General features: G+C 42.4%; 1 protein-coding gene across 32 annotated transcripts in view; it reads left to right on the forward strand.

Annotated features, from left to right (window-relative positions):
- Positions 1-25,238, forward strand: part of rimbp2b (RIMS binding protein 2b) — a 101,549-nt gene that overhangs the window by 63,204 nt on the left and 13,107 nt on the right. For 13 of the 32 annotated variants that reach the window (XR_007887383.1, XM_051421576.1, XM_051421578.1 and 10 more), the window contains 14 exons: positions 1,130-1,252; positions 2,683-2,787; positions 6,527-6,577; positions 6,976-6,996; positions 10,261-10,465; positions 12,648-12,796; positions 14,203-14,282; positions 14,922-15,031; positions 15,113-15,985; positions 19,242-19,414; positions 20,255-20,932; positions 21,147-21,296; positions 21,807-21,968; positions 23,458-24,237. Coding sequence is in view for 31 of the 32 variants with exons in the window: in XM_051421576.1 (XP_051277536.1) it covers positions 1,130-1,252; positions 2,683-2,787; positions 6,527-6,577; positions 6,976-6,996; positions 10,261-10,465; positions 12,648-12,796; positions 14,203-14,282; positions 14,922-15,031; positions 15,113-15,985; positions 19,242-19,414; positions 20,255-20,932; positions 21,147-21,296; positions 21,807-21,968; positions 23,458-24,237 (3,660 nt within the window). In the remaining variant the exon portion in view is untranslated. Of the gene's footprint in view, positions 1-1,129; positions 1,253-1,515; positions 1,654-2,682; positions 2,788-2,839; positions 3,266-6,526; positions 6,578-6,975; positions 6,997-7,386; positions 7,584-10,260; positions 10,466-12,647; positions 12,797-14,202; positions 14,283-14,921; positions 15,032-15,112; positions 15,986-19,241; positions 19,415-20,254; positions 20,933-21,146; positions 21,297-21,806; positions 21,969-23,457; positions 24,238-25,238 lie in introns of those variants that run through there. The other 19 variants (XM_051421571.1, XM_051421575.1, XM_051421577.1 and 16 more) reach the window with 13 other exon arrangements.

Consider the following 25,238-nt stretch of genomic DNA (forward strand, 5'->3'; position numbering starts at 1 on the left):
AAACCTACTACAGGAGTTTTTAACTGATAATGAAACAGTCTCAATTTATTTATTACTGATGCCACTATATGACCCAAATAAACAAAACCATCAGAGAGAAGATTGGCTGTTTGTTTATTCTTGATGTCTGCCACTGGGTCAGATTCCCCTTGAAATCAATGAAACAAGGCGGTAGAAACACTACCAAATTTATTATTTTGAAGGTCCAGTGTGTAACATTTAGGAGGATCATTTGGCTGAAATTAATTATAATATTAATAGGTATGTTTTAATTAGCAGATAGTCACCTGAATATATGAATTGTTGCCTTAGAATTTTATCTACAGATGCCGATATAGATGGGGCCATTAATGTTGATCACAGGTTTCGCTGCCACCATAGTTTCTCCTTCTTGCTTGGAAGAGGAGGGTGAAGCGAGGGAGTTGCAATCTGCAACTTAACTGCTAGATGCCACTAAATCCTACACACTGGTCCTTTTAAGTAATTGAAATAAATAAACCGCTTGTTATAAAGAAAAAGAGAGCAATCCATTTATCCATTTGTTGAACACTTTGGGTTGGTGGGAGAAAATGTGCACACAAGGAACAGTTGAGAAAACTTATAATAAAGGCAACTGTCTTTTTTAAGTCAAACTTTTAAGTTTTGAAATAAACAGAAAGTTTAGTTTTCTTCTTAAGAAAAACATTAATCTTTTAAAAAAATATATTTCAAAAATTGTTCAGAAAGTTAAAAACTGTAATTTAATATTTTCTATTGCAACTCTTTAATTTCCAAGCACACAAATCATTTGGGTTTACACCTCAATGTGAAACATTTTAGAAATATTATTTACAGATTTGTTTCTAAAACTCAAAGATTTCAGAATTGTTTAAAGAAGAAAAGTCAATTGCCTCAACAAAAGATTATTATAAGTTCGGCGAAACCTTAGTTATCACAAAGTCATTGTTTTGAGCAAGATTCTTATTATAATGACTTCTGAATCCTTTTTTCCCGATGATTGAGAAAGACAGGAACTAAAAAGGCTAGAAATCAGTGCAGGATGGTGTGAAAACCAAACATAAAGTTAAAAAAGACGGTAGTACAGCTGCACTCTCAAACTCTTTGCTCCCTGCTTGTTCTGTCTGCACAGGTGAAGTCTGAGTATGCCAAGCTCAAAGAGACCCTTGGTGCTGTGACGCAGGAGAGAGATTTAGCCCTGTGGGAGAGGAACCAGCTCCAAGACAAACTGGAGAACCTAGAGCAGGTGCTCAAGGTGAGGAAAGGGAAGACTTGACCCCCTTGCTATCTGCCCAATACTGTGTGCATTTCAAGTCCTCGTAGTCCGTCTATCCCGGGGTCCTAATTCGGGTGTTTTTATTTTATTTTATGGCGCCTCACCCTTTGCCAGTACCCCTTCTCCTACCTGTGCTACACTGCCTCCATCTGGTTCTCTTCAGCTATACTGTCTAATGTCCCTGACATGTCTGTTGCCTTCCAGTGTCGTGTTGGGAGGTCTGACCAGGAGCTGTGAAAGAGTAGAAGCTTGGAGCAGTCTGCCCCCCCCTTTTCCTTTCCTTTCCTTTCCTATTCCGCCCTTTCATGTCATCCTTCCCTCCCTGACTTGTCCCTCCCCGCCTTCCCCATCCCTCTCTCCCCCCCTGCTAGATTTATAAGGTATCAATGCTATGTCCGTCTGTTAGGGAGCAGTCCTGTTCAGTCCCATTCTGAATGCTTTCTGTCCACCTCAGTGGCTGTGCTTATCTCTCCCTTTATCCGTGGGCTGCTTACCAGACATATGAATGGTCACCTGGCTATACGACCACAGCACTGTGGAATGTGATTTTTTGCATGAGGCAGGACAAAGAGTTTGGCTTTACAATGACGGGAGGGGGAGGAAGCGGCAGACAGAGAGACTTGGGGGGTCACCCTTCATGATGATAATGTCACCTACAAGTTTGATGACATTACCTATCTTAGACCTTAATCTTTACTGGCATGAAAATGTCATTTGCTTCTTTTCACCTGACAAATATTCACATATATAGCGGGAGCAGTGATGTGACTGGATGACACGAGCATATTGTGCTATGAAGAGCCAAGCATTCAGTCCCCTCGTATTGTATGGCTTCTTTTGTTGTTATGGATGACCACAGACAAGTGAGCACGCTACGGAGTTTGCTCACCCTTTTCATGTAACGTAAAACCCTGTATTGATCACGCAAAGACAACGCTGAGGACAGCTTTTCAAACAGTCCCAGTAACCAGACTTCTAACAGGTATTGTGTTACCTAAAGGGGGCAGCAAACCTTACTGTGGATTGATGTTAGTCTTTTTGTTCACACAGCAAAGCATCTCAAGTCCTCATCCATAAGCACCTTTTGTGCAAAATCTGATCTGATCTCTCCCCGCAGATCATTCGACATAAACTGTCCTCACATGGCGTTTGCTGTGGCATAGTTTATGTCTTTTCTTGTTTTTTAAGGGTTTAAAGGTCAGTACACTGTTAACCAGCCTCTGTATGTGTGATGTGTGTGCACATGTAACACCTGTGTTGTCTCTGACTGTGGGGTAGAAGACTAGAGATGCATTTTGTATTTGGCTCAGTGCCGTTGGATTTTAGTTCCACTAACAGCAGCCCTCTCTATGCTCCCCCCTCCATAATCCTCCCCTCCGGCTCTCCACCCCTGCACCCCCTGCGGACAGCATATGCGCGAGGCTGCGGAGCGGAGGCAGCAGCTAGAGTTGGAGCATGAGCAGGCCTTGGCTGTACTCAATGCAAAGCAGCAGGAGATTGACCTTCTTCAGAAGGTAAGGTAACTCAGGTTGTTAACAGTCTACCTCTCGTTGCCGATTTGTAGCTAATCTTTTCTGATTTGTGACATTATGGAGGATGAAACACATGCATATACCTGCCAACACATTCAGGTGTTTGCTTTCACCAATTACACTATATTTGTGACAGAAGACAACATTTTATTTAACATAAATGTGTCAAATTGGATAAAAACAATATACTTCTGTGTTACATGTAGAGAAAATCCCCAGACTCCCTTAGGAAATCATGCAATTTTGTGATTTGTTGAGTAAGGTTAAACTGCATAAACTTTGTGAAACCCTGTCTACAATGAATTCTTAATTATTTGGGCCTTCTTGTGAATTCGGGAAATCTTTTACAATTATTCCTGTTTCTTTCTTTGTGTAAAAACAAACATTGTGTCTGTTTGTCCCAGTGTGTTGGCTGCTCTATGTCTCGATAAATTGTATGGCTCGTTAACGGCACATAAAAGTCAGTACGGCGCACACCGTTGCACGCAGTTATTTCTTACACAGTTCTGTTGACTGGCATCTCCTTGAGCATTCATGGCACAGAATAGAAGGTATCAGTAACTCGAGGCTGTCTGTATCTGTGCTAATCAGCCTAGATTTTGACTTGCTCCTGACTAGGTGTAAAACCGACTTAGCTTAAGACCAGGCATAAGCCCTGTTGGTGCAACCGGCCACAGAGGTTTGGGCTTTTTTGTTTGCCCGTGTCATGGGTCAGAGAGCTTTTTGCTGAGCACTGATGTGGCACATACAGTCCAACAAAGGTGAAAGTCGCCTCAAAGACTGTATTATAGAGAGCAGGGGAGAGAACTGTGCTCTCTGTAGGCTACAGCACTCACCTCTCTCTTCATTTTCATCACTGGCACTGCTAGAGCTCTCCCAGTGCATCCTCTTAACCCCATCCTTCAGCTGTCTATCACTCTCCAAACCCTGAGTGCTTAACATTTCAAGAGCACTCCTCTTGTTTGTTACAAGCAAGCAAATCAAACATTCAAACCCCAGAGTAGATATGACACTTTTTCGGAGGCTTGCTTAAACAAAAAATGCTGGCCCAGGCCATTTGATGGTCGGCCTCCCTCCTCTGTGCACTGGAGCCGACTGTAACGTCAAAGCGAGCCCAGCAATGGCTGAGATTGCTGATAGTGTGAACGTGATAGGAATTGTCACCAATGCCTTCTCTAGAAACTGTGTGTGTACCCCAGTGTTGCTGTTGCTGCAGTGTTGCTCTAACTTCACAGTCAGCCTTTCACAGGCAGAGTTCTCAGCTTTTTTCTCTCATTAACAGAAGCTCATTACTGCCTTATCTTGCTTCAGACACTGGCCGCTCTCTGCATTCTCCTAAATTAATTGCCTGCAAAGTAGATTTATGAAATTGTAAAAGTCCACAGATGCTCTCACATTCATGTGAAACACTTGTTTTTCTCAACAGATGTTTCTAGTTCCCATAAGAAAAATGGCGTGTATTCATGCTACGTTTCTATACAGTTCAATGCTTCTATAATACCCAAACCTTATTCCCCTTGAATGCACAAGCCTCCTTAACTCATTACGGATGGATTTTAAATTGATTCACAATGATGCTTGTTTGCACAGAGCCTCAGATATTGCTTAAATAACCATTCAAACATACATGCTGGCAACATGTTTATACAGAAGGTAATATTTATATAAAGAGAAATAATTGCAGACTAACAGTGCCATATATTGTAGCAAAAAGAGGTTTACATATATAAGGGGTCTGCTACTCAGCGGCCAGGTTGTTCTTTCCTAGGAGGGGCACTTGTGGGGCACACACCCTGTATTTCTGAGGAGTGGCAGCTTTCTACGGGTGCATTTAACTCCATGACAAATCAAAAGTTCACGTCTCTTGAAACTGTCTCTGCTGCAGCTCTTTTAGCTTTGGAAAGAGCCATGTGGGTGTCAGGTGTGCTGTGAAGAGTGCTGTGGGTGTTGCATGCTAAATGTGAAAAGAGGGTAAGACGAGAAGATCGATGCCACCTCATACATCTGTCCTTTTAGATATACATCCAGATATACATTCAGCATATTCAACAGACAGACATGAGAGTGGGATTGATCTTCTCATCTAACTCTCAGCCACAACGCGGGTATGGGTATTACCCAAAATGTCAGTTTCACTTCCTTTTACATGTGAATGGACTGCTTGCACAGCATGGACACAGGAAGGCTCAGTTCCATTAAGTGTCTCAGTAACAGCGACAGTGAACCAACACACACATACCAAGGCTTCCCCTGGTGGTGTGCAGCTATCACTGATACACCTATGAGTTTCCTGCTATGTCTGCTGTGCAACCAGTCTATTAAGAGCCAGTTTCAGCTCTAGATAGTCCGCCTACAGATAGTTTGTAGAGTGTTTGTAACATTTCAGCTGTTTCGCTTTGTCTGTAGATGTTTAACAGAGTATTGAATATATGTGATGATACATAAACACACCCGAACCAAACCTTAACCACAGTGACGTTGTATCAGAGAACAGTTTTATTTGTGAAACGGTTGAATTGTTAAATAATAAGCTGTTGAAATGTTATAAATACTCTATAAACTGACGTGCTATACAAATAAAGTGGTACCAATTAACTGATTAGGGATGCATGATAATTATCGAGGGAATGGGAGATCATTACAAATCATCCTGATAATTAAATTACAGTAGTCGGTCCAAAATTATAATAATAATTTATTTACATTTTTTTATGCAAAATGATTGATAGGCTCTATGAAGTCCAAAGTATGTTTGTGGCGATTTTTGATGAACTTTACTAGAACAAATAATATACCATGAAGGGTCAGAATTGTTAAAATTAGGTGTGTAAAAACAACATAATAAAATAATAATAAACATTTTTAAATACAAAAATGTTAATTTAGCAGTTATCTAATAATCAGGCATAAAAAGCAAATCCATATTGTGCATCCTTAATTTCTTTATTGGGGAAAACCAAAGATCAAACATGTATCTGTGGGCCGGAGGCCGGTAGTCTGAGGACTCCTGCAGTAGATGTGGTCAAGCAAGTGGTCTTTACTTCTGGTAAAAGCAGTAAACTGGCATGCGAACGCTTCCTTGAACATAAAAACCATCGACATATTTAAACGATGGACGTCGGTCTCCACTTCCTCCGAGTGTACAAAAAAGAAGCCAAAATATCCTGCCATCTTGTGCTGGTGGTGGCCACGCGCCCGGCCGACTCAGCAGGGCTCAGCTGTCAATCATGAAGTGAAACCCCCTTTTTATAGCTTCAAATAACTAATTAAAACCAAACTCATCAGAAGAATAAACACTTGAACAAACAGCAGTGTGATAAGAACTACCTTAAAGTTTGCTAACATGGAGGCAGCAGGCTTCATGACCTGTAGTACAAACCAGCCACCAGGGGGCGATAGAGATGTTTTGGCTTCACGTTAGGAGAGCTGTCACGTCGTCCATCTTTATATATGTCGATGATAAAAAACCTATAATAAAGAGGGTGAAAATGGTGTAAGAAAAGCCACAGTATCCTGAGCGTTAAGTCCGAATCAGAGCGTTAAATGTGAGGAAGAGTTATAAGTTACATCCTCCATCGTAGTGATGGTGGCTTCCTTTCCAACCATTTTCACCCTGAGCAACAATGAATGTTTGTAATCGCCTCTCATTGGTGTTTTAAACTGAAACTAAACTGCTCTATAAATGAAAGTGAACTGAGACACTGCACCCTGTGTTTCCCAGGCTCAGGTTGAGGCTAAAAAGGAACATGAAGGCGCTGTCCATCTGTTAGAGGTGAGCGTCTGGACTCTTGGGGTTGGTGGTGGGGGTGGGGGTCGGGGTTTGACTGTGTGTGTTTATGTGGTTGCTTCTGGAGGATAGGGGGATAGTCAGCCCCGGGGCAGACCTGTGTATACCTAGAGCCATTTCCTCCTCACTAGATGAACCTTTCTTTTTAGTTCTCATGCTTTTAAAATATGAATCCTGGGCTGAGATTATACAATACTGTTAGATTTACTTGTGAAGTGCACATTTAAACTCTGTGAATAGCCTTTCTTTTTTCAGAAAGGTGAATAAATCATAAACAACAAAATGCTTTCAAAGATGTGTATGAGTGATCACATGTGTAATTGTGCTTTATTTCTTTCCTACATCTCTTTTTACTGAATGGGTGTGTGTTTATGCTTATACAGAACCACTTGGACAGCATGCAGGTATTTCAGAATTGTTTTTATTTATTTACCTGATATATATATATATATATATATTTATTTATTTTATTACACCTTTCCCAGTATAGTCAGTAGGGTATACAGTACCCCCCATGTTTACTTTGGCCCTGGAAGTACAAACAGAATTATTCATCACGATCTAAGTGTTGTATTGATGATGAACACGATTTAATATACGAAATGGTACTCAGAAGGTAACAGGTAACATTCATCAGTTAAGAACTAATCTGATGTGTGATTTTTGCTTTTTGGTTTTCAGAAATATTCAGGGCTGCTTCTTTTCTTGGGCTTTACTACCCACTCAGCTCTGTTTCACATTTCCCATCAAAGCAAACTCACAAGCGGGAGGGCTTTTTGAAAGTCTGGAACATGACTGACAGCATAAACTGGAGGTCTTTCTGACTTGATCATAAAGAAATATTCAGCCGCACTCGCTTAACAATTGATGAAAAGATTCTGCTCGTAAAGTCAAGTTTCAGAATATGGATCGACTTCAATTAAAGACGAAAGCCCGGGGCCTCACTGACCGACCTCAATTCCACATAATCAAAGCTCATCAACACATTGAGGCGAGCAAATTTAACTTTATAAAAGCAAACACGTGTTCAAAGTGTGTGTTTTTTTAGATGTGAGCAACAAAATTATGATGAGTGAATGCAGAAATTCTATTTAATTAGTAAACTGCATAAAAAAAAGTCTTTATGTATTATAGATATTTTAGAATTAAACGCTTTTCATCTAGAGTGCTTAAATTTAATTTTGCATCTATATATTGATGCATATAGTGGATTTTAGCTTTTGTATTGCCACCAAAGGATCACATTGCCAAACAGTGACGAATGTGATCCTTTCCCGTTGTAGCATTGCATGTATGTTATCAAGCATGTGTTTTTAAAAACTGTCTCCTTGCCATACAGCTGAGAACTGTATGATGCTATTACGACTAATACCTCTTAATTTACTAATTCTATTTCGCAAATGCAGGAATTCCTTCGTCGTCTGTCTGCTAACAGCATGTACTATCCAGCAACAAGCTGTCTGCATGAAATGGATTTAACAGAACAGCATAGGCAGTACTGTTGTGGCCGGGGGGGGCGTTGCTGTGTGTTGGGCAGTGCTATAAAATTCCAACGGTAGCTTCAATGAGCATCTCTGGTTCAGACTGCCGTCAGAAGTGATTGTTTTTTCAACTTGAGAAATCATGCTCAAGCACCTGGAATTTCTTTTTATACCTGCCCAAAACAATACCTTTTTCACAGCAGCCACTTTGAAACTGAAGGGAGAACATGGGTGTTACCAGCGATACTAATTCATTCCAGGTGAGCCAACATGCACAATAGCAGCACCTGAATGGATCTGAATCTTAATTAGTATCACTGGTAACACCTGGGTTTACCCTACTATTAAATGTGAAAACGGCTGCTGTGAAAAGGGTTTGTTTTGTTCGATTTATCAGTGTTAGTTTGTGCAATGAAGTGTCCTGCTCTTAAAGTATACGACTGATGTTATTTTATGTTTGAAAATTCAAAAGACCACTAACAACAATATTTACGCTCCCCATAACATATTATATTGGTATATTATTAATACCACTTTTTTCAGACCAAATAAAAAGATTCAAAGTTATTTTTTGGTCCTTTTTACAAAGCAAGGTAGAATACAGTTTATTCTTTATGCTGCTAAAAAATGTACGATGAACTGTTGAGGAAGAATTTAACAGTCTCACAGCCTGAGGGAAGAAGCTGTCTGTAAGTCTGGTGGTACGGCAGCTTCCGAGTATTGATATAAGAACTTAATAATAGGGTTGAGCGGGTACAGATAATGTATTTTTTTTTTTACAAGTATGGGTATCAAAAAATGTGTCAACATGTGTACTGTTGTAGCAGCTTTTATTTTAAAAAAACTTGTTCTGTAAATGTTTTCTAATAAATATAGTGATTTCTGATCAACCTGTATCAATTTCAGACTTCTGGTTTGTCCCGCCTTTTAAGTAAGGCTGTGAATACAGATAGTTTAGTTGGTTGAACAGATACAGATAATAGTGTAACCCCTAAGCTGCAACTCGACTTAAGTGACTCGTTGGCTTCACTTGGACTTTTGACATGAAAATACTTGATACCCTCCCACAATTCAGTTGGTTAAACAGATAATAATGCACTCAGTAATACCATTACAGTTCTAACAATGACTTTCAGATGTTCTTCACTTCACTTCGCTAATGTTGTCGTAAAAGTTGCTTAGAATATCTCCAAACTCATGACATTGCTTCTCCTCCACCTACCTGCACAACTAACGAGACGTTACGTAACGTCACGCTGCCGTAAAGTGGTATGGGGTGCGTCATCGGAGTAGCATTGGATTACAGTTACTAACATAAGAGTGCATCAGACGTGATACCTGGTTTCGGTATTGGTGCATCTCTGGTATTTTCATTAGTAAAAAAAGTAATTTCCAAAAGCAGCTGTAGTTTTTAGCAATCATTTCTCAAACAGGAAATAAATAGTATGCAGTAAATAGTGAATCAGCTGCGGATTAATACACATTTGGTGCTCTAGAGAGTATTTGCAGCAGCAGGGTGGCGTACTATATGTGGGATTGACTTAAAATAAACATGTCAGCCACAGTAACACTGATGTGTCTTTAATAGTTTTTGGACGGCGGAGCTCTGTGGCACAGCACAATAAGATATATAAATAAGACTTTGGCTACAGAGACAACACTAAGATTAAATTAATGTTGGTTTTGGTCTTTTCAAGGGATTACTTAATGAGAAAAATTATAGAATAGCATCGGTCTCATCCTCTAAGACACTGTGCAGTTTGGATATGCTTACTACTGTGAGGCAAGAGGCTTTTTATTTCCAGTATTATTAGTATAAACTGTAGTTGTGCATGTGTATTTGTATACTACACTATCAGTAGTAGTTAAAGTCATTTCCAGAACTTTTTCTCTGTAATGACTGATCCACATGTCGACTGTAAATGTCATTCCATGTTCTATTTGTGTGTAGACAGTAGACGTATATCATTATATACGTAGCTACTGTACATACAGTATGCGTGTACTTTCTATGTGCACAATGTTCAGTCCTGCATCCTGTGGTTTCCTTATTTTGTTGTTCTGTTTGTTTTCCTTTGTTTCCCATCCTTTTCTCTCCCTGTCTGTCTTTCTTTCTGTCTGTCCCCTCTCTCTCTCTTTCTGTCTCTCACTCCTCTCTCACTGACGTTCCTCCCTCACCATAATCAGGCCAAAGTTCGCGAGCTGGAGGAAAAATGTCGGACTCAGAGTGAGCAGTTCAACCTCCTGTCAAAAGAGCTGGAGAAGTTCCGGCTCCAGGCCGGGAAGTTCGATATCCTCAGCACTGAACCCTTAACTTTATGTGAATCTCCTGGGTCGCCCAACAAATCCCTGTCACAGCTCCTTAATGGACTGGCTGCCCCCATAGGAAAAGGTATGTCTACAATCATATTGAAGTTTTACTCTAATATTACTTATAGGTCATATATTAGTATTTAAATATCCACTCCAGACATGGAGTAACTTCACATAAATCTTGTTCAAAACATGGAATAAAAAACTTCCAAGTTCACAAAAACACTCGCAGACTTAATATTACGATATACAACGTTACTTACAAATCAACTCGCTACAAACTACTTCCTCCACCTGAACATGCTGTGTCTAGTCCTGGTCGGAGCCGCTGTAAATCACCTGGCCCTTTTCAATGAGCTCAGAGAAACTTTGCACTTTCAGCAGATACATGTGAAAAATCCTTCTAGAGTCAAACTCTGCACAGACATCATTCAAACAGCACACTGTGGGAACAAGAATAAAAACATATGTTTGAGTGGAGGGCGACTTTAAATATTTTTAACAAACAAAATAGTAATATTGATGTATTGTCATATTTTCAAGTGGCTGAAATCTCATTTATGACTCAAGTTAATAAATAAGAGGCCGACCAAATTAATTTAGCTTGAGGTGAGGAAGCCCACTCTTTCTAAAGTGCTGTGCAATTGAATAAACGTATTATTTCTGCCATGCGAGAGCATCTGGCTGTAACTCCACAGTGTTCATATTAGAAGAGGAAAGGAGGGAAATATTCACAGCTGAAATTAGAAGTCTGAGAGGTTTCTGACTTAATCTGCAGTAAACACAAACTGTTAATGAAATAATCAATCATAGTGAGAAATAGCCTCTAGCTAGCTAAACTTGTTCTCTGTTTGTTTTTGACTTTTTTTTTGTGAATTCACAAATGCTTCACTAATTACAGTATCATTTAACTCTGGCTTTGAAGTTTAATTCATTTTAGTTTATTTATTTATTTTTTTTACAACAGATTGGGAACAGAAACTGGGGAATAGACATATAGCCACCTACATGACACCTGCTTAACAAAAACATGTGTTAATTCCAGTTAGGAAATGCTTGATATTTGTAAAGTACCACACAGCATATAATCAGCTATTTCTGCAGGCCAGGGTACAACATTAGTGGGGTTTTTTTCACTTGCTCAGTCAGGCAAGTGAATCAGAAATCTACTTGCCCGAATTAAATTTTTACTTACATATTATATATAAATTGTTCAGGGTTCGCTGGAACATCTGGAAGACCTGGAAATTTAGAGACTAGGTTTCTAGTCATGGAAACACCTGAAAATTGATTTAAATAACCAAAAGTCCTGGAAATGAACTATGTTGTGCGGTAATATTTTCACTCAGGTAACAAACACTTTCTTAATTTATCTGAATACGCTAATAAAATAAATTCCACTTGTTTTGAACTGTTAATTGTGCTCCACTGTGTTGAGCCAACAGCCGAACATAAAGAGAAAAAAACTCCTGGAATATGTCCAGGAAAACCTAAAACCCTGTTGTTTAATTTATTAGCAGACCCTCTTAGAAAGATGGGCGGCTCTCATTACAGCACTCCAGCGTCATTTTTCGGAAACTTGACGTGTCTTTGAAAAACGATACCATTTTAACCGCTTTTGCGTGAAACGTAGTTGGAGTTTCAACCCACATCCTCTTAAGCAGCTGTTCTCAAACTGTACTGCACAGAGACACTGCAGGTGGAGCGTGGATGACCAGAGAAACAAAGTTTTACTGATGCCATAGTGCTGAAGGGCTTCTGAAAGGGGACCACCAGAAAAAGTTTGAAATTCACTGCTACCTAACTAAACTCCTGTTTCCAGGATATGTGAAATGCTCGCGTGCACTCCAGCTCATTAACTTTGTCTTTACCCATCGGTACTGAGCATGTGCGACTCTACACAGTAACGAGAAAGAAAGAGAGATGGCTCACTCCTTAGCAAATTTCATCATCAGCTCCAGAAAAAATTACATGTTTAATTCTTTTTTTTACTAGCCTGCTGTAGCATTTTACTTGACCAGGGTAAACTACCACTGTCCTGCTGCAGGGTTTTAAGAATGGGTACTGTTTTTGTAGTTTCGATTATATTGTAGATGTAGATCAAGTTTGTGTAATTCTAGCCGCAGTTTTCTCTAAAATGGATATAGACTGTAATTTAGCTCAATAACTCTTTTGTAATATGAGATTCTGTCACAAGCTTGATGTCAGTCCTGTTATTGTGATGTGAGGATCTGATGAGAGACGTTCTGTTTGTTCCACAGGCAATGAGGCTCCGACAAGCAGATCTTTGATATCTGAGTTCATTCGACCGCTCCAGATCAGTGGAGACAAGCCGGAGCTCCTCTCTGTCAAGCCAACATTCCTCACTCGCAGTCGAGCCCGCAGCCCAGGACGGGCTTTCCTCTCTGAGGTATCTAATGGTGTCTGTTTGTATCCCAAATGGCTTTTGCTTTATTGCACAGTTCTCCATTTACATAGTAAACTGTGTAATGAGTGGAAGCTGCACAAGGCAAGACTATCTAAACATCCTAAATGAAAATGTGGGGGCTGCAGTAGAGCCCCAGTCATTTAGCTGCTTTATTCCTCCATGTTTACGCAAATAAAATCCTGCTGTCAGCTGTGAGAACTTCCACCGAGCACCAAACTTAGGAGCTAGCTCAGCGTTAGAACTCTTACCTCTCTCATGCTGTTGTTATTCTTCAGTACAGACAGGACTGGGGAAAAAAATGCTGCTTCATTTTAATCTAAGTAATGCGTTTGGGCTGAACCAGAGAAAATCCACGCAGCAGGGGTGCAGGAAGCATCCCGGGTTTACTCCTGCAGGTCGAATATTTGGGATTTATCCGAATATTTTTAGTGCACATATAAACTGTTAAGACACCATTTTTTCTTTCCCAATATTCATTCCAATACCTGAACTTTGGGGTTCAGTGGTGGCCTAAAGGTTAGAGATGCTAGAGATCTGGACCAGAAGGATAAATCTGGGTGGGGAAAGTAAAGAAGCAGCACAGCTTCCAGGTAAGAACGTGATCAGGGTGTTCCTGCTAAAGAAAGGCTTCCTCTCAGTGAACCTGCCCTTAATAAATATAAACTTATCGGCTGATACAAGTGTGTTTAAAAGTTTGGCTTGGAGATTATTGTCTTGCTTGACAGTCAAATTTCTAACACCAACTCTGGCTAACGTTACACTACCAGTAATCAACACTTCTTTGCTGCTCTAAGAAAGTGTTTACCAGTGCCCAGCAGCAGCACACTACACATGAACTTCTCTTACTGAGTTTGAGCCAATCAGAGTCAGAGTAGGGCGGTCATGACTTTGCCATCCTGTGGAAAAAAAGCCACGGGACACTGCTGGGAAGTAGCAAGGAAGGAAATAAATTGGGTGGTATAGGATCGCTGCACTGACTCACTGATACCTGATCACACATTTTAGGCAGTACCGGAGGCGCTGGTTTCAGTATCAGAACAACTTTAAACTGAATAAATATTCTGTTTATTGTGTGCTTTTGAAAACTAAAATTAATTAGCAGATTGCAGGTTAAACCCAAAGAAGACATGGACAACTCTTTTTGGAAGATGTTCACTATATTACAGAGCATAGGTACAGTGATTGAAAGTGTGAAGAGAGTGTTTTTGCTTTTACATTCTGTCTCTGAATGTCTTCACATTTTTATACAAACATTCAAATTAGAGATCTAAAATAACAAGTTAGAAAGCTTTCCACTCTGGTTTTCTGAATATGAGCTGAAAGTGGAAAATTAAATTAGGATTGCGTGTTTTAAAATATGATTATTTGTTCCTTTTGGCCTTCTGTAGATGGACAAAGAGCTCGGCTCAACTACAAGGTCCAAACCGAGGTTCACAGGGAAGGTTCGGCTGTGTATTGCTCGGTACAGGTACGTATGCACACCACACAGCTACTTTTTCACCTACTGTTCACAGTTTATCTTGTTTCATTTGAATTAAACCTTCCCTGTTTCCAACAAGTTCTTTTAAGTCCTTATAAATGGTGCTTTAACTCTGAAAATAGTTTGAGTTGTTTCAGTTAACAGGAGCTTTGTGCTAACGGTACAGAAAACCCCCAAACCAAAGTGAAACGTCCTGAGAGAGGGTTATGATTAACAGGAGAGGTGGCCAGAAATCCCTCACACAGCTCTCTACAGTAAAATGAACTGGCCGCTCAGTGTAGACAAGTCATGGACAAATCTGGCGGAGAATATTTGCTTTCTCTCACAGAGCTTCAGGCTGTGGTCTTAAAGATGATTCAGTGTTTCTATCTCTAAAGAAAATTACCTGTCAGCACAAAATATAATTGGAATCCTCAGAGCACAAATATGTGAAACAGGACCAAAGCTTTCAGCCCACACTGTCCTCAGCTCCCTCATATTTGTAAAAAACCAAATAAATAAATGGGAAAGCAGCAGTCTGCAAATAGTTTTTGTCAACATATGTATTATAGAATTTGTTTTTACACTGGTTGTGAAAAATATAACACTTTGGCATTTGAATTATTCATTTATGTGTTTTCGCTGTAGTTACAATCCTTATGACGGGCCTAATGAGCACCCTGAGGCAGAGCTCCCCCTGGTGGCAGGAAAGTACCTCTACGTTTACGGGACAATGGACGAGGATGGCTTTTACGAAGGTCCGACCTGCCTACGTACTCTTTAATCTGTTGTCATGAATATCGCCACAATACCAACCATCTATCCTTTTTGTTTCCTAGGAGAGCTGCTGGATGGACAGCGGGGACTCGTCCCATCCAATTTTGTGGATTTTGTCCAAGATGAGGAAACACCCTCTGTCCAACACAGGGACACAGTAGCTAAAGAACCTGGCTACCTCAACCACAGTAGCCTGGGGCCTCAGAGACTGGGGGTCGGCACAGGAACGGGAACAGGCATAAGCAGCCTGCTGTCTGACAGTAAACTAGACTGTCTAAGCACCAGCAGCTTGGGCATGGACCTCCTGGGCTCCTCCAGCAACGGGACAGGAACCCTGGATGTCAGCATTGACGAGGTCGGTGAAGACATTGTGCCTTATCCCCGCCGCATCAACCTGATCAAACAACTTGCCAAGAGTGTGATTATTGGCTGGGATCCTCCTGTGGTCCCACCGGGCTGGGGCTCCATCAGTGGCTACAATGTCTTGGTGGATAAGGAGTTACGCATGAGTGTCCCCTACGGGGGCAGGACAAAGTCTCTTATTGAAAAGCTCAATCTGGCCACCAACACCTACCGCATCTCAGTGCAGAGCATCACGGACCGCGGCCCGTCGGACGAGCTCCGGTGCACTATGCTCGTGGGAAAGGACGTGGTGGTGGCACCTTACTACCTGCGGGTGGACAGCATCACGCAGGTCTCCGCCGAGCTCTCTTGGATGCCCAGCAACAGCAACTACAGTCACACCATCTTCCTCAACGGTGCAGAGTACGACATGGTCAAGGCGGGGGGCTATAAGTACAAGTTCTTCAACTTGAAGCCCATGACGGTTTACAAGGTGAAGGTTGTGGCGCAGCCGCATCAGGTGCCTTGGCAGCTTCCGATGGATCAAAGGGAGAAGAGGGAAATCTCTGTGGAGTTCTGCACTCAGCCTGCAGGTCAGCCTCCAAAGCAGTACTCACATTAGCACCTTTATCTGTTGCAATGCAGTGGCTTTTTTTTTCTGTGTGGTTGTACAGCCACAGCTGCTTGGATATTTTTTAGCCATGCCAATGTCTGTCTGTTGGTTGGTTGGTCAGTTGGTCCACTACTTTGGTCCAGACTGAAATATTGCCATGAAATTGGGTATAGATATCCGTTGTTGCTAGAAAAGGTACCTTAATCACTCTGGGGATGTCTTCTCTAGCGATGTTAGCATTTAGCTCACATCAGAGCCCTACCCAAGTACAACCTCACAAAGGCTCTTAGTCTTGTTTTACTGCTGTAGTGGATCAAATATGGAGGTCTGGGAGCATCCTGGTACCTCACCTGGTAGAGCAGTGGCCATGGGTTCAACTCTGACCTGTGGCCCTTTGCTGTGTGTCCCCCTCCTGTCCATATCCTAAGCTGTCCTATCTAAAGGGAAAAAAGCCCCAAAAAATATATTTGAAAAACAAAGATTTAGAGGTTGACCAATTTTTAATAGTGATAGTTTAGAGCCGGAAAAAGATGATTTTATATAACAAGAACTTTCAGTTAAATATATATATATATATATATTATCTCAGGTACACAATGACATTACCTTGACTCTGTGTACGGAGCCTCCATGTGTGGGACTGGTGGAACTATCCGAGCCAATAGATACCCTATTGGTGCATTATCAGGTTTTTATTTGGCCTCTTGGGGGCAGTATAAAGATGTTGAGGTGAACTTGGTAGCAAATATTTGCTTATTTACACATCCAGCAGACATTTATTTAGTGTGTTATGTTTTTGGCCACCTGGCAAAAGTAATTCCCACCTTCACTCCCTTTTTTAGCTTTCTTTATTGCAGAGGAATAAATATCTATCTCTCTTTACCTGCAAAATGCTTTACTATGTTCACTAGCTAGTCGCTAACTGTCTGCTGTTTGTGCGTGTGTGTGTGTGTGTGTGTGTGTGTGTGTGAGAGAGAAAGGTGTATTTATGATAAAGGGGTAACCTTGTTATCCTGTCCCCCCCAATCTGATTGCCAGTCTTGTATTCTAATATTCTGTTCTGTTTCAAAGTCATCTGATATTTCACAATGAAAGCCATCTGATAATTTACATCCAACACAGCAATCTATTTATTTACCCAGCCACACGCTTTGAGCCCTTTACACCCTTTACACTTACAAAACCTGACAAACATCTCAGCCATTTTTCCCCAGCCACTTTCAGATTTCCCTCAAGGATTTGTGTGTACTACTGCGATAAGACACATGCATGGTTGAAAAACAAAAAAAATATGCAAATGAGAAAACACTGAAGAAGCACTTGCTGAATAAAGCTACATAACACTGGAAACAAGGAGTCTCTCGAAGCCAAATTAGTGTAAATAGTGAGCGTAGATCTCTGGGATTTCTTTCCCCATGAGGCTCATTGATGCTTTGCTGTTGCCAGCACTAACTTGGGTCTCACAGTCTGACTGTCTTGCTACGGGAAAGAGAGAATGCAATAAGAGTGATTCTCCCCACAGCCAGCTACAGTTATGGTATTCACACTGTGTATCAATCTATAGGCACAGTTTAGTTAGTCATATAAAAAGCAACAATATGTTTGAAGCATAATTTATCTGCACCCACAATTGGCTAAGTACTGAGGGGGATTGGATTCGTCATTCTTTATTCAGTTCCTCGTGGATGGCTTTTTTTTTTTGGGGGGGGATTGTTGTTGATTTCACAGCAGCTTTTCTAAAAAATTGTGATTCATGTTGCATTTATGTTTGCAGATGTGTTTGTTTTGTACAATTAATTTAAAATCGAAGGCAACTTGTTCCATTGAGAACGACGTTGCTAGTAGTTTGGTGCCATCCGGCTCAACGTTATGCACCGTGGCTGCGACAATCCCACAAAAAGCCTGCGAAACCCTGGAGCGACTGCTTTATTTAACATGGGAAAGAAACCAAAACTCCACCATTGTTGAGATACCAGGATGAGACAGAAGCAGCTCATGAAAATTACAGACAACAAGATCTATCAGAGACATTATAAAGTCAAGTAATGAATAGCAAAAAGGGTGAAAGGGGGAGAGAATTGAGGGAGGACACACACGGAGTGGGAGACAAAGAGAGGGGAGGACAGAGAGGCTGAAGTTTGAATTGACATTTTCTGTTGGCAGCTGACAAGCTAACATGCTGAGAGTTCATTAAATGATCTATCTATTGAACATGTTAATTAGAGGCGTCTGAAATAGTCTCAGTGTCGGTGGCGGACAACTGTTGTCAATAAAGAGGACAGTGTCTGGAGGCACTATATTAGGCTTTCACACTCAGCATGTGCTCTTCAAACAAGTGACTTCATTAGTTCTTAGTGAACAATTTTTATTAATATTAGTCACACGAAGGAGCAGCGTCCAATTCCCGGCCTGGAAATCAGAACTCAGCGCCCGCTGTTTGTGTCCAGCATTAATCAAAGTGGCTCCACTGAAATATTCATTTAAACGCTCATTTCGTTCCTCGGAGGAGCTTGTTTGTGACAGGCGTAGTTTAAAAATGACAAGGGGAAATGAAATCTCCAAACAGCCACTGCTGCTGTTTCCAAGACTGTGTGTGTTGTCTGCTGCCAGTCAGCATAGAAATGTGATTAAGATTGTAGATTTCTCGGACGCACAAACAGCTGCACGTTGCAGCTCGGAGATACTGCTGACTGCATCTGCTCGCTCTCTCTCGCTGTGTGACTGCAGGGGAGCAGCGGCACTGCACAGATGGGTATGTTGTTTAGTATGCAGGCAGCACTTACAGATTGTGGAAATAGCAGACTGTGTTTTTTTTATGCTCCATAGAATATTGTCAGCGAGAATCTGGCAACAGGATATTGCTGTGCGTACACTGATGGCCGACGCCCGATGCGAATGAATCTCAGGATGCACACCGTGAACCTGCACAGAGATGAGAATGAATACAACAAAATCCTCCTAAAATTGACAGTATTTGAATATAATAAATGCAACAGTGACACTAAAAATGCTTTTATAGAGAATAATTAGAAGTAGAATAATTTAGAATTGAGTATACATTATGTGGCAAATGTGAGACATATAATAAAGTTCCCCTGGAATGAAAATATCCATTTCATCCCACTGTGAAATGGTTATTGAATGTGAGAAATCCATAGTACCGAGGTCAGCACATTCTCTTTTTGATCAAATCGGCTGTTGAGCTGTCTTTTTTTTTTTTTTCTCTCCTTATCCAGTGTGTGTGTTGTGCTCCCCAGGGCCCCCTCACCCTCCCCAGGAGGTGCAGGTCCAGTGCGGTCAGACGCCCGGGGTCCTGCAGGTCAGATGGAAGCCGCCGCCTCTGACGTCTTCAGGAACCTCCAACGGGGCCAGCGTGATTGGCTACGCCGTGTGCACAAAGGGACAAAAGGTACCAAATATCAGATATCAAAGTCTTTTATTTTATTTATTTTTGGTCTTACAGTACAGTTGTACAAAAGGTAGCATTCCTCAGAGGTGACTTTTATGAGCAGTGCTCTATTGCCATCTACTGGAGAGATAATATAATGCTGATACCCAGCCCCCAGGGACAAGCATTGCTTAAGGCAACCTTTTTCCTTAAAGGGTCCCTTTTCTTTCATTGAGTAAACTGACTAAGTGACATATTTTATGCTCATTTCATATTATATTCAGTGTATAACAATAACAGCAGAGAATAGCTGATAAATTGTGAAAAGAATGAATACTTGGCCATTGGTCTATGAGCTCTTTGTTTTCTAATTCAGGATGAGGCTGTTTATCAGAGTGAAGACTCTGTGAATACAGCTGGTGTTCAGTTCTTCAAAGTTTAGATCTTAAATAAAAATCTAAACATTGTACATTTACTGTACCCATAAAATCAAGAAGGCCTCGCAACCCCTTGTGAAGCTTTGGCCAGACCTTCAGGTTGGGAACCACTGGCTTAAGACATAACTTCAAAATATAGAGCTGTAAAAGGCTCCATGGTACTATACCTTTCCCACAGGGAGCTATGTGTCCAACCATGATAATGTGCACTTCAATTTTAAACCTGGACAGACAGAATCAAATAAAGTGACCATTTTCCAACAGTCCTGAAGTTGGTGCTCAAGTAAAGTTTATAATTATAATTTTTAATTCTCAATTAATTCAGCCAACAGTTAAGAGAGAAACCTTTGCATGTAGATATGTTTGTGTGATGTATGCTGACATTTGCCCTTTGGTTATGACTCTGGTTCCTCTGTGAATGCAGATAGCAGAGGTCTTGTACCCCACAGCAGACTATGTGACTGTGGAGTTAAACAGGATTCAGTGTCTGGAGGCCAGGGAGGTCATTGTAAGGACGTTATCAACACAAGGAGAGTCCCAGGACTCGCCTGCGGCCACCATCCCGCACAATCTCCTGGGCTCTCCACGCCTCTCCCACCGAACCACTGCACCTCCCCACCCGATCCCCCTCCCGCAGTCCCATCCGGTGCATTCCCAAACCCATCCTCCTTACCCGTCGACGTACCCCCCGAATCACCCCCAGCCCCAGGTGCAGCCCCTGCCTCGAGCCCAGCCGCACACGCTGCCCCACGCACAGCCCCACTCGCAGCCCGTCCACCACCCTCCTCCTCCTGCTCATCCCTCGTCCCAGCCTCACTTCCAGCGCCACCCCATGCCCAAGTCCAAACCGCTAGTAAGTGCCAGAGAGCCAGAAACCAAAGAGCATGAGGTGGGCCTGCGGTCAGCGCAGCCCTGGGAGCGATCCCCCTCTCCGCTGCCTCCCATGCGTGGACCCAACCTGGAGCCGCCGCACTTCCAGCCACGGCGATCGCCCTCTCCTCAGAGGATCCTGCCACAGCCTCAGGGAGTCCCCATCCCCAACACCATCGCCAAGGCCATGGCCAGGGAAGCCGCTCAGAGAGTGTTTGCTGAGGGCAACAGGGTGCGTGGGTATTTATTATAAAACAGTGTTCCTCTCTGCATGTGACAGACTCTAGTATTGAGACTGGGAATCAGATATTTCATTGTGCTACCAGGAATATCTGTCAGGATGATCACTGATAGGCTGATATCATGTGTTTAAATATATATTATGAAGCTACATACACCCAAAACTTTTTTTTTGACTTTTTGTAATCTAACATTCCTCTTATCAGGTTGAGAAAAGGAATATCTTTAGTGAGCGAGGTAACGCCTTGCATCCAGTCAACTCTGATGAGGAGGAGGACGGCTACGACTCTCCTCATGCGAGAAGGAGAGGAGCCTCGGTGGATGAATTCCTCAGAGGCTCGGAGTTGGGCAGACAGGTACTTTACAGAAAACACACCAAGCTGTGCTCAGCCAATCAGTGAGTGCACATCCCTTGTTTCTAAGGAGAGCCTGGACACCATTAACTACATGTAGGCCAAATATCTTGGCTAGAATAACTGAAACACGATATTATCACAATAATCAAAATATACTTCATACTTTTGGCACTAAAACATACTGGAATCACTTTATAGTTTGTTAAGAAACACTATTTATTGCATCGTATCTCCCTGTTCTGTATTTTGGAAACTATACTATTTCCACACATCCAGTTTTCCACACGTCCATCTTTATTGTAGGGTATACAACAAGACTCCCCCTTGTTTAAAATAAATCAAGAAATCACTGTATCATAGCCCTCAGATTACATTTGCAACACTGCTATCTAGCGGTTGGAGGTTTAAACAATATCCGAAACAAAATATTCCAGTACGCAAGATGCAGCAAAGATGTCACCAAAATAAAAAGATAAAGCTGTTGATCTTTATCACCCATTTTCCCCTCAGCACCATCATCACCAGTACAGCCACAGCGAGGAGTACCACACAGAAAGCAGCCGGGGTTCGGACCTGTCCGACATAATGGAGGAGGACGAGGAAGACCTTTACTCTGAGATGCAACTGGAGGAGGGCCGCAGGCGCAGCATCAACTCTCACAACACTCTTAAGGTACATACTGCACACCTTCAGTCTGTAGTGGCCAGTGAGGGGGGGCAGCAGAAGGTGGGGAAGGTTTAGGGGAGGGAGGGAGGGTCTTGCCACCTGCAGAGGTTCCTGCTCTCTCACAGGCTCTACAACCAGGCCCATCGTGGCTTTGCCTGGCTGAGCTCCCCCCCCACCTTGCGAATCAGCCTCCCCACCCCAGCCTGCTCCTCCACCCCGCCCCCCCTTTCAGCACCGCTTTATCCATTCAAGGCCTGAGCTCACGGGAATGGCTGTGTCTACGTAACTATACAGCATGCGAGCGGGAAAGGCTGTGAACTAAAAGCACAGTGTGTTTTTCATGGTTTGCATTTGCATTTTGATGCTCTTACTGCTGCACCGAAGGAGTGTTACAAGTGTTTAAGTCAAATGTTAGAATGTGACTTGTGAAGTAAAGCACACATTTTAATACACTGTACTGTATCAAAGGGTTCATGGCATATGAAGTGCATATGGGAATCTCATTTAAGTGAGTACTTAAATGGAAATATTCACTTTTGTTCATGTCTGTCATGTCCAGATGTTTAATTTTTCTATGGTCGATGTGGAACATTGTCGGTACACGATCCTGTCTTCATTTGGTCTGTCAGTGGGGACGTGTGGATGTAAAGTCAATCTGCCATCATGTAATGAGAGTGAGCGTGTATTGTAGTGGACCATTTGGTTAGCTTATGCCTGTTGTTGTCCAGTTATCTGTACAGTGGTGTTAACGAGGGGTATTAATTGGTGCATTTACTCTTTAAATACACCAATGCTGCATCTCCTTTTCGCCATTGCCATCTATTTGTAAATCACTGTTGCACATTATCCACCCACTTTATATTTCTGTAAAAATGAATGATTTTAAAATATGTATAGTAACAATGTAAATATTTGAATTAGATATTGTTAAGAGAATAGTTTTGTCTGCTAAGTTGTGTTCGTTTCACTACATCTGACGTTGTTGCTGAAGAAGTGTCCTATACAGTGTGTCCTTCTACTCACTCAGCTTTGTGTTGTTAAGATTTATTTATTCATTTCGTCCACGTTGATGTTTTCATGTATCCCTCACCCGTGGCACTAACTGAGCCTGTCACCTACTTTTTTGTTTGTTTGGATATTTCTAATTTCTCACAAGTGAAATTCCCTCTTCCGCATTTAACCTCCGTGCCCATGCTCAGTTTCTCTCTCCATATTTGAGCCTTCACAGATTCCTGTTCAGAGCATGTCATTTTTCTTCTCACGGAATGAGACTGCATGTCTTACTACATTGCCACAAATAACTAATTCTGTCTTTATTTTGTCTTTCCCCCCCATTTATTCTATTCACATACTGTGTTGTTTCCTGCCTGTTCTAAAACCTTCGAAAAAAACGTTTCAACCCCCCCTCACAAAAATCTAAACTGAACCTTTTGAATTGAACTCACTAACTGAACTGTGAAAATTGTGGAACTTTTGGCCACGCTCGCGACTGAAGGCCTATTACAGGCGTCAGGACTTGGCAGAGGAAAGGGACTGCTGGGACCTCCAGAGGGAGGTGGTGAAGCAGAAGTCGCTCCGCAGCAAACGTCTCCACAGCATCCCCGAGGTGGCCGAGGAAGAGCTGGACGGCGTGGACGGCATGGGCCAGCGCCTGTGCTTTGAAGACGGCGGACGGCCGGGAACGCCGCACACTCAGCGGAGGATGTACCCCCAGGACAACCACATGCACAACAATCACACCCCCGGCAAGAACTCCCGCCACCTGCAGCGCCAGCGCTCCTCCCCTCGCTTCACCGACAGCCGCTACTGCTACAACCCCGACGACCGCAGCTTGGGACGACCCAACCGCCAGAACACCAAGAGTCCCGACAGCGGGTTAGACTGCGGCAGCGAGGAAGAAGGCTCTCTAGGCCGGGGTCATCGAGGGTACTATGCACATGGGAGCCCCATGCGAGGGCCCGTGCACATCATTCACTGTGAAGGCCCGGTAGAAAGGAGGGCGCTGGCCATGGGCCGTAAGAGAACTCTGACCCGCCAGTGCAGCGTGGAGGAGGAGTTCTCCGATGTCCCAGTCACTGCATCTAAGTCGGTACACACAGGTGACTTTAGGAACAGGGACCACTTTGGGCCTGGTCGGGAGGCCGGGCAGCGAAACTACTCCAGGGAAGGGGCCCTGAGCGAGGGCAGGCTGAACGAGCTGGACAGGGCCTATTACAGCCCCCACAGGGAGGCTAGGGCCCAGTCTTTGTCCAGGCTCAACCGGGACCAGCCGCTGGTGTGTGATTCAGACTTTCTGCTGTACTTTCCATCAGCAAGCTGTCTGTTTTTCTTTATCCCCCCCTCCCCCCTTTTCTTTATTTGGCATTTTGTTCTTCATTGTGACAAGTTCTCACATGTTCACGTTTGGTCTGATTTGATGTTTTATTTTGTGTGAATTACTTTGCTTGTACTGAGAATGTCAGGTGGATTTTAAAGTAAAAGCTTTCAATTATCTAAAGGCCATTTAACTAAGTTTTGACTTCTCATGTCTTTGAGGGGAAAGGTTCCATTTAAAGGAAAGTCTCTGTGCAGTGCATGGGGACAGGCTGCTCCCGTCTTTTCTCTCCCCCCCCGCCTTCTCTCTGCCAGTTGCCGGCTTTATTTGTTGCTCTCCATGTGTCGGCCTCTAGAGCTGCAGCCGTATCGCTCCACCTTGTGCTTGGAGCTTTCAGCATCTCCTGCCTCTCATTGCTTCACCTACAAAACAAAAAGCCAGACCAGGACTTTCGCAGCCTGCGGTGATTAATTTAGTCTTCAACCCATACGCATCATCTCTTGCTTGTCTCTTTTACATGTTTCAGCAAAAAAAAATAAAAAATCTCTTGTTCATCATCATCATTTTTCATATATTAAATGTTTTGATTGTTGTAATACAAAGCCCCAGGCTGAAGCTGTAATAGCTTTTCTCATCTAACCACATCTTTATCCATTTTCGATCACACTCGCCCTCCACTTTTTCTTCTCATCCACTCTCTGTCCTTCACTCATCATTTCTGTCTTTTGTGCCGTCATTTGCTTTCTTTTCTCATCAAGGAGCTGACATGCACAGAACAAAACAATCCAAACAAATGGTCTTTAGCTAAACATCTGACCCTTCCTAACCCCCCAGTCCATGTTGTTGTGTTGGGGTTGATTTGATTTGTTTTGATGGTTTCTTTATTGTTTTATGGATTTATTTTACTATTATTTTGCCTCCCTAAGGACAAATGGAAGCCACATCATTTGCTCTTATGGTTT

The sequence above is a fragment of the Dicentrarchus labrax genome, unplaced genomic scaffold (genome assembly GCF_905237075.1).
Source record: "Dicentrarchus labrax unplaced genomic scaffold, dlabrax2021, whole genome shotgun sequence".
Taxonomy (NCBI): domain Eukaryota; kingdom Metazoa; phylum Chordata; class Actinopteri; family Moronidae; genus Dicentrarchus; species Dicentrarchus labrax.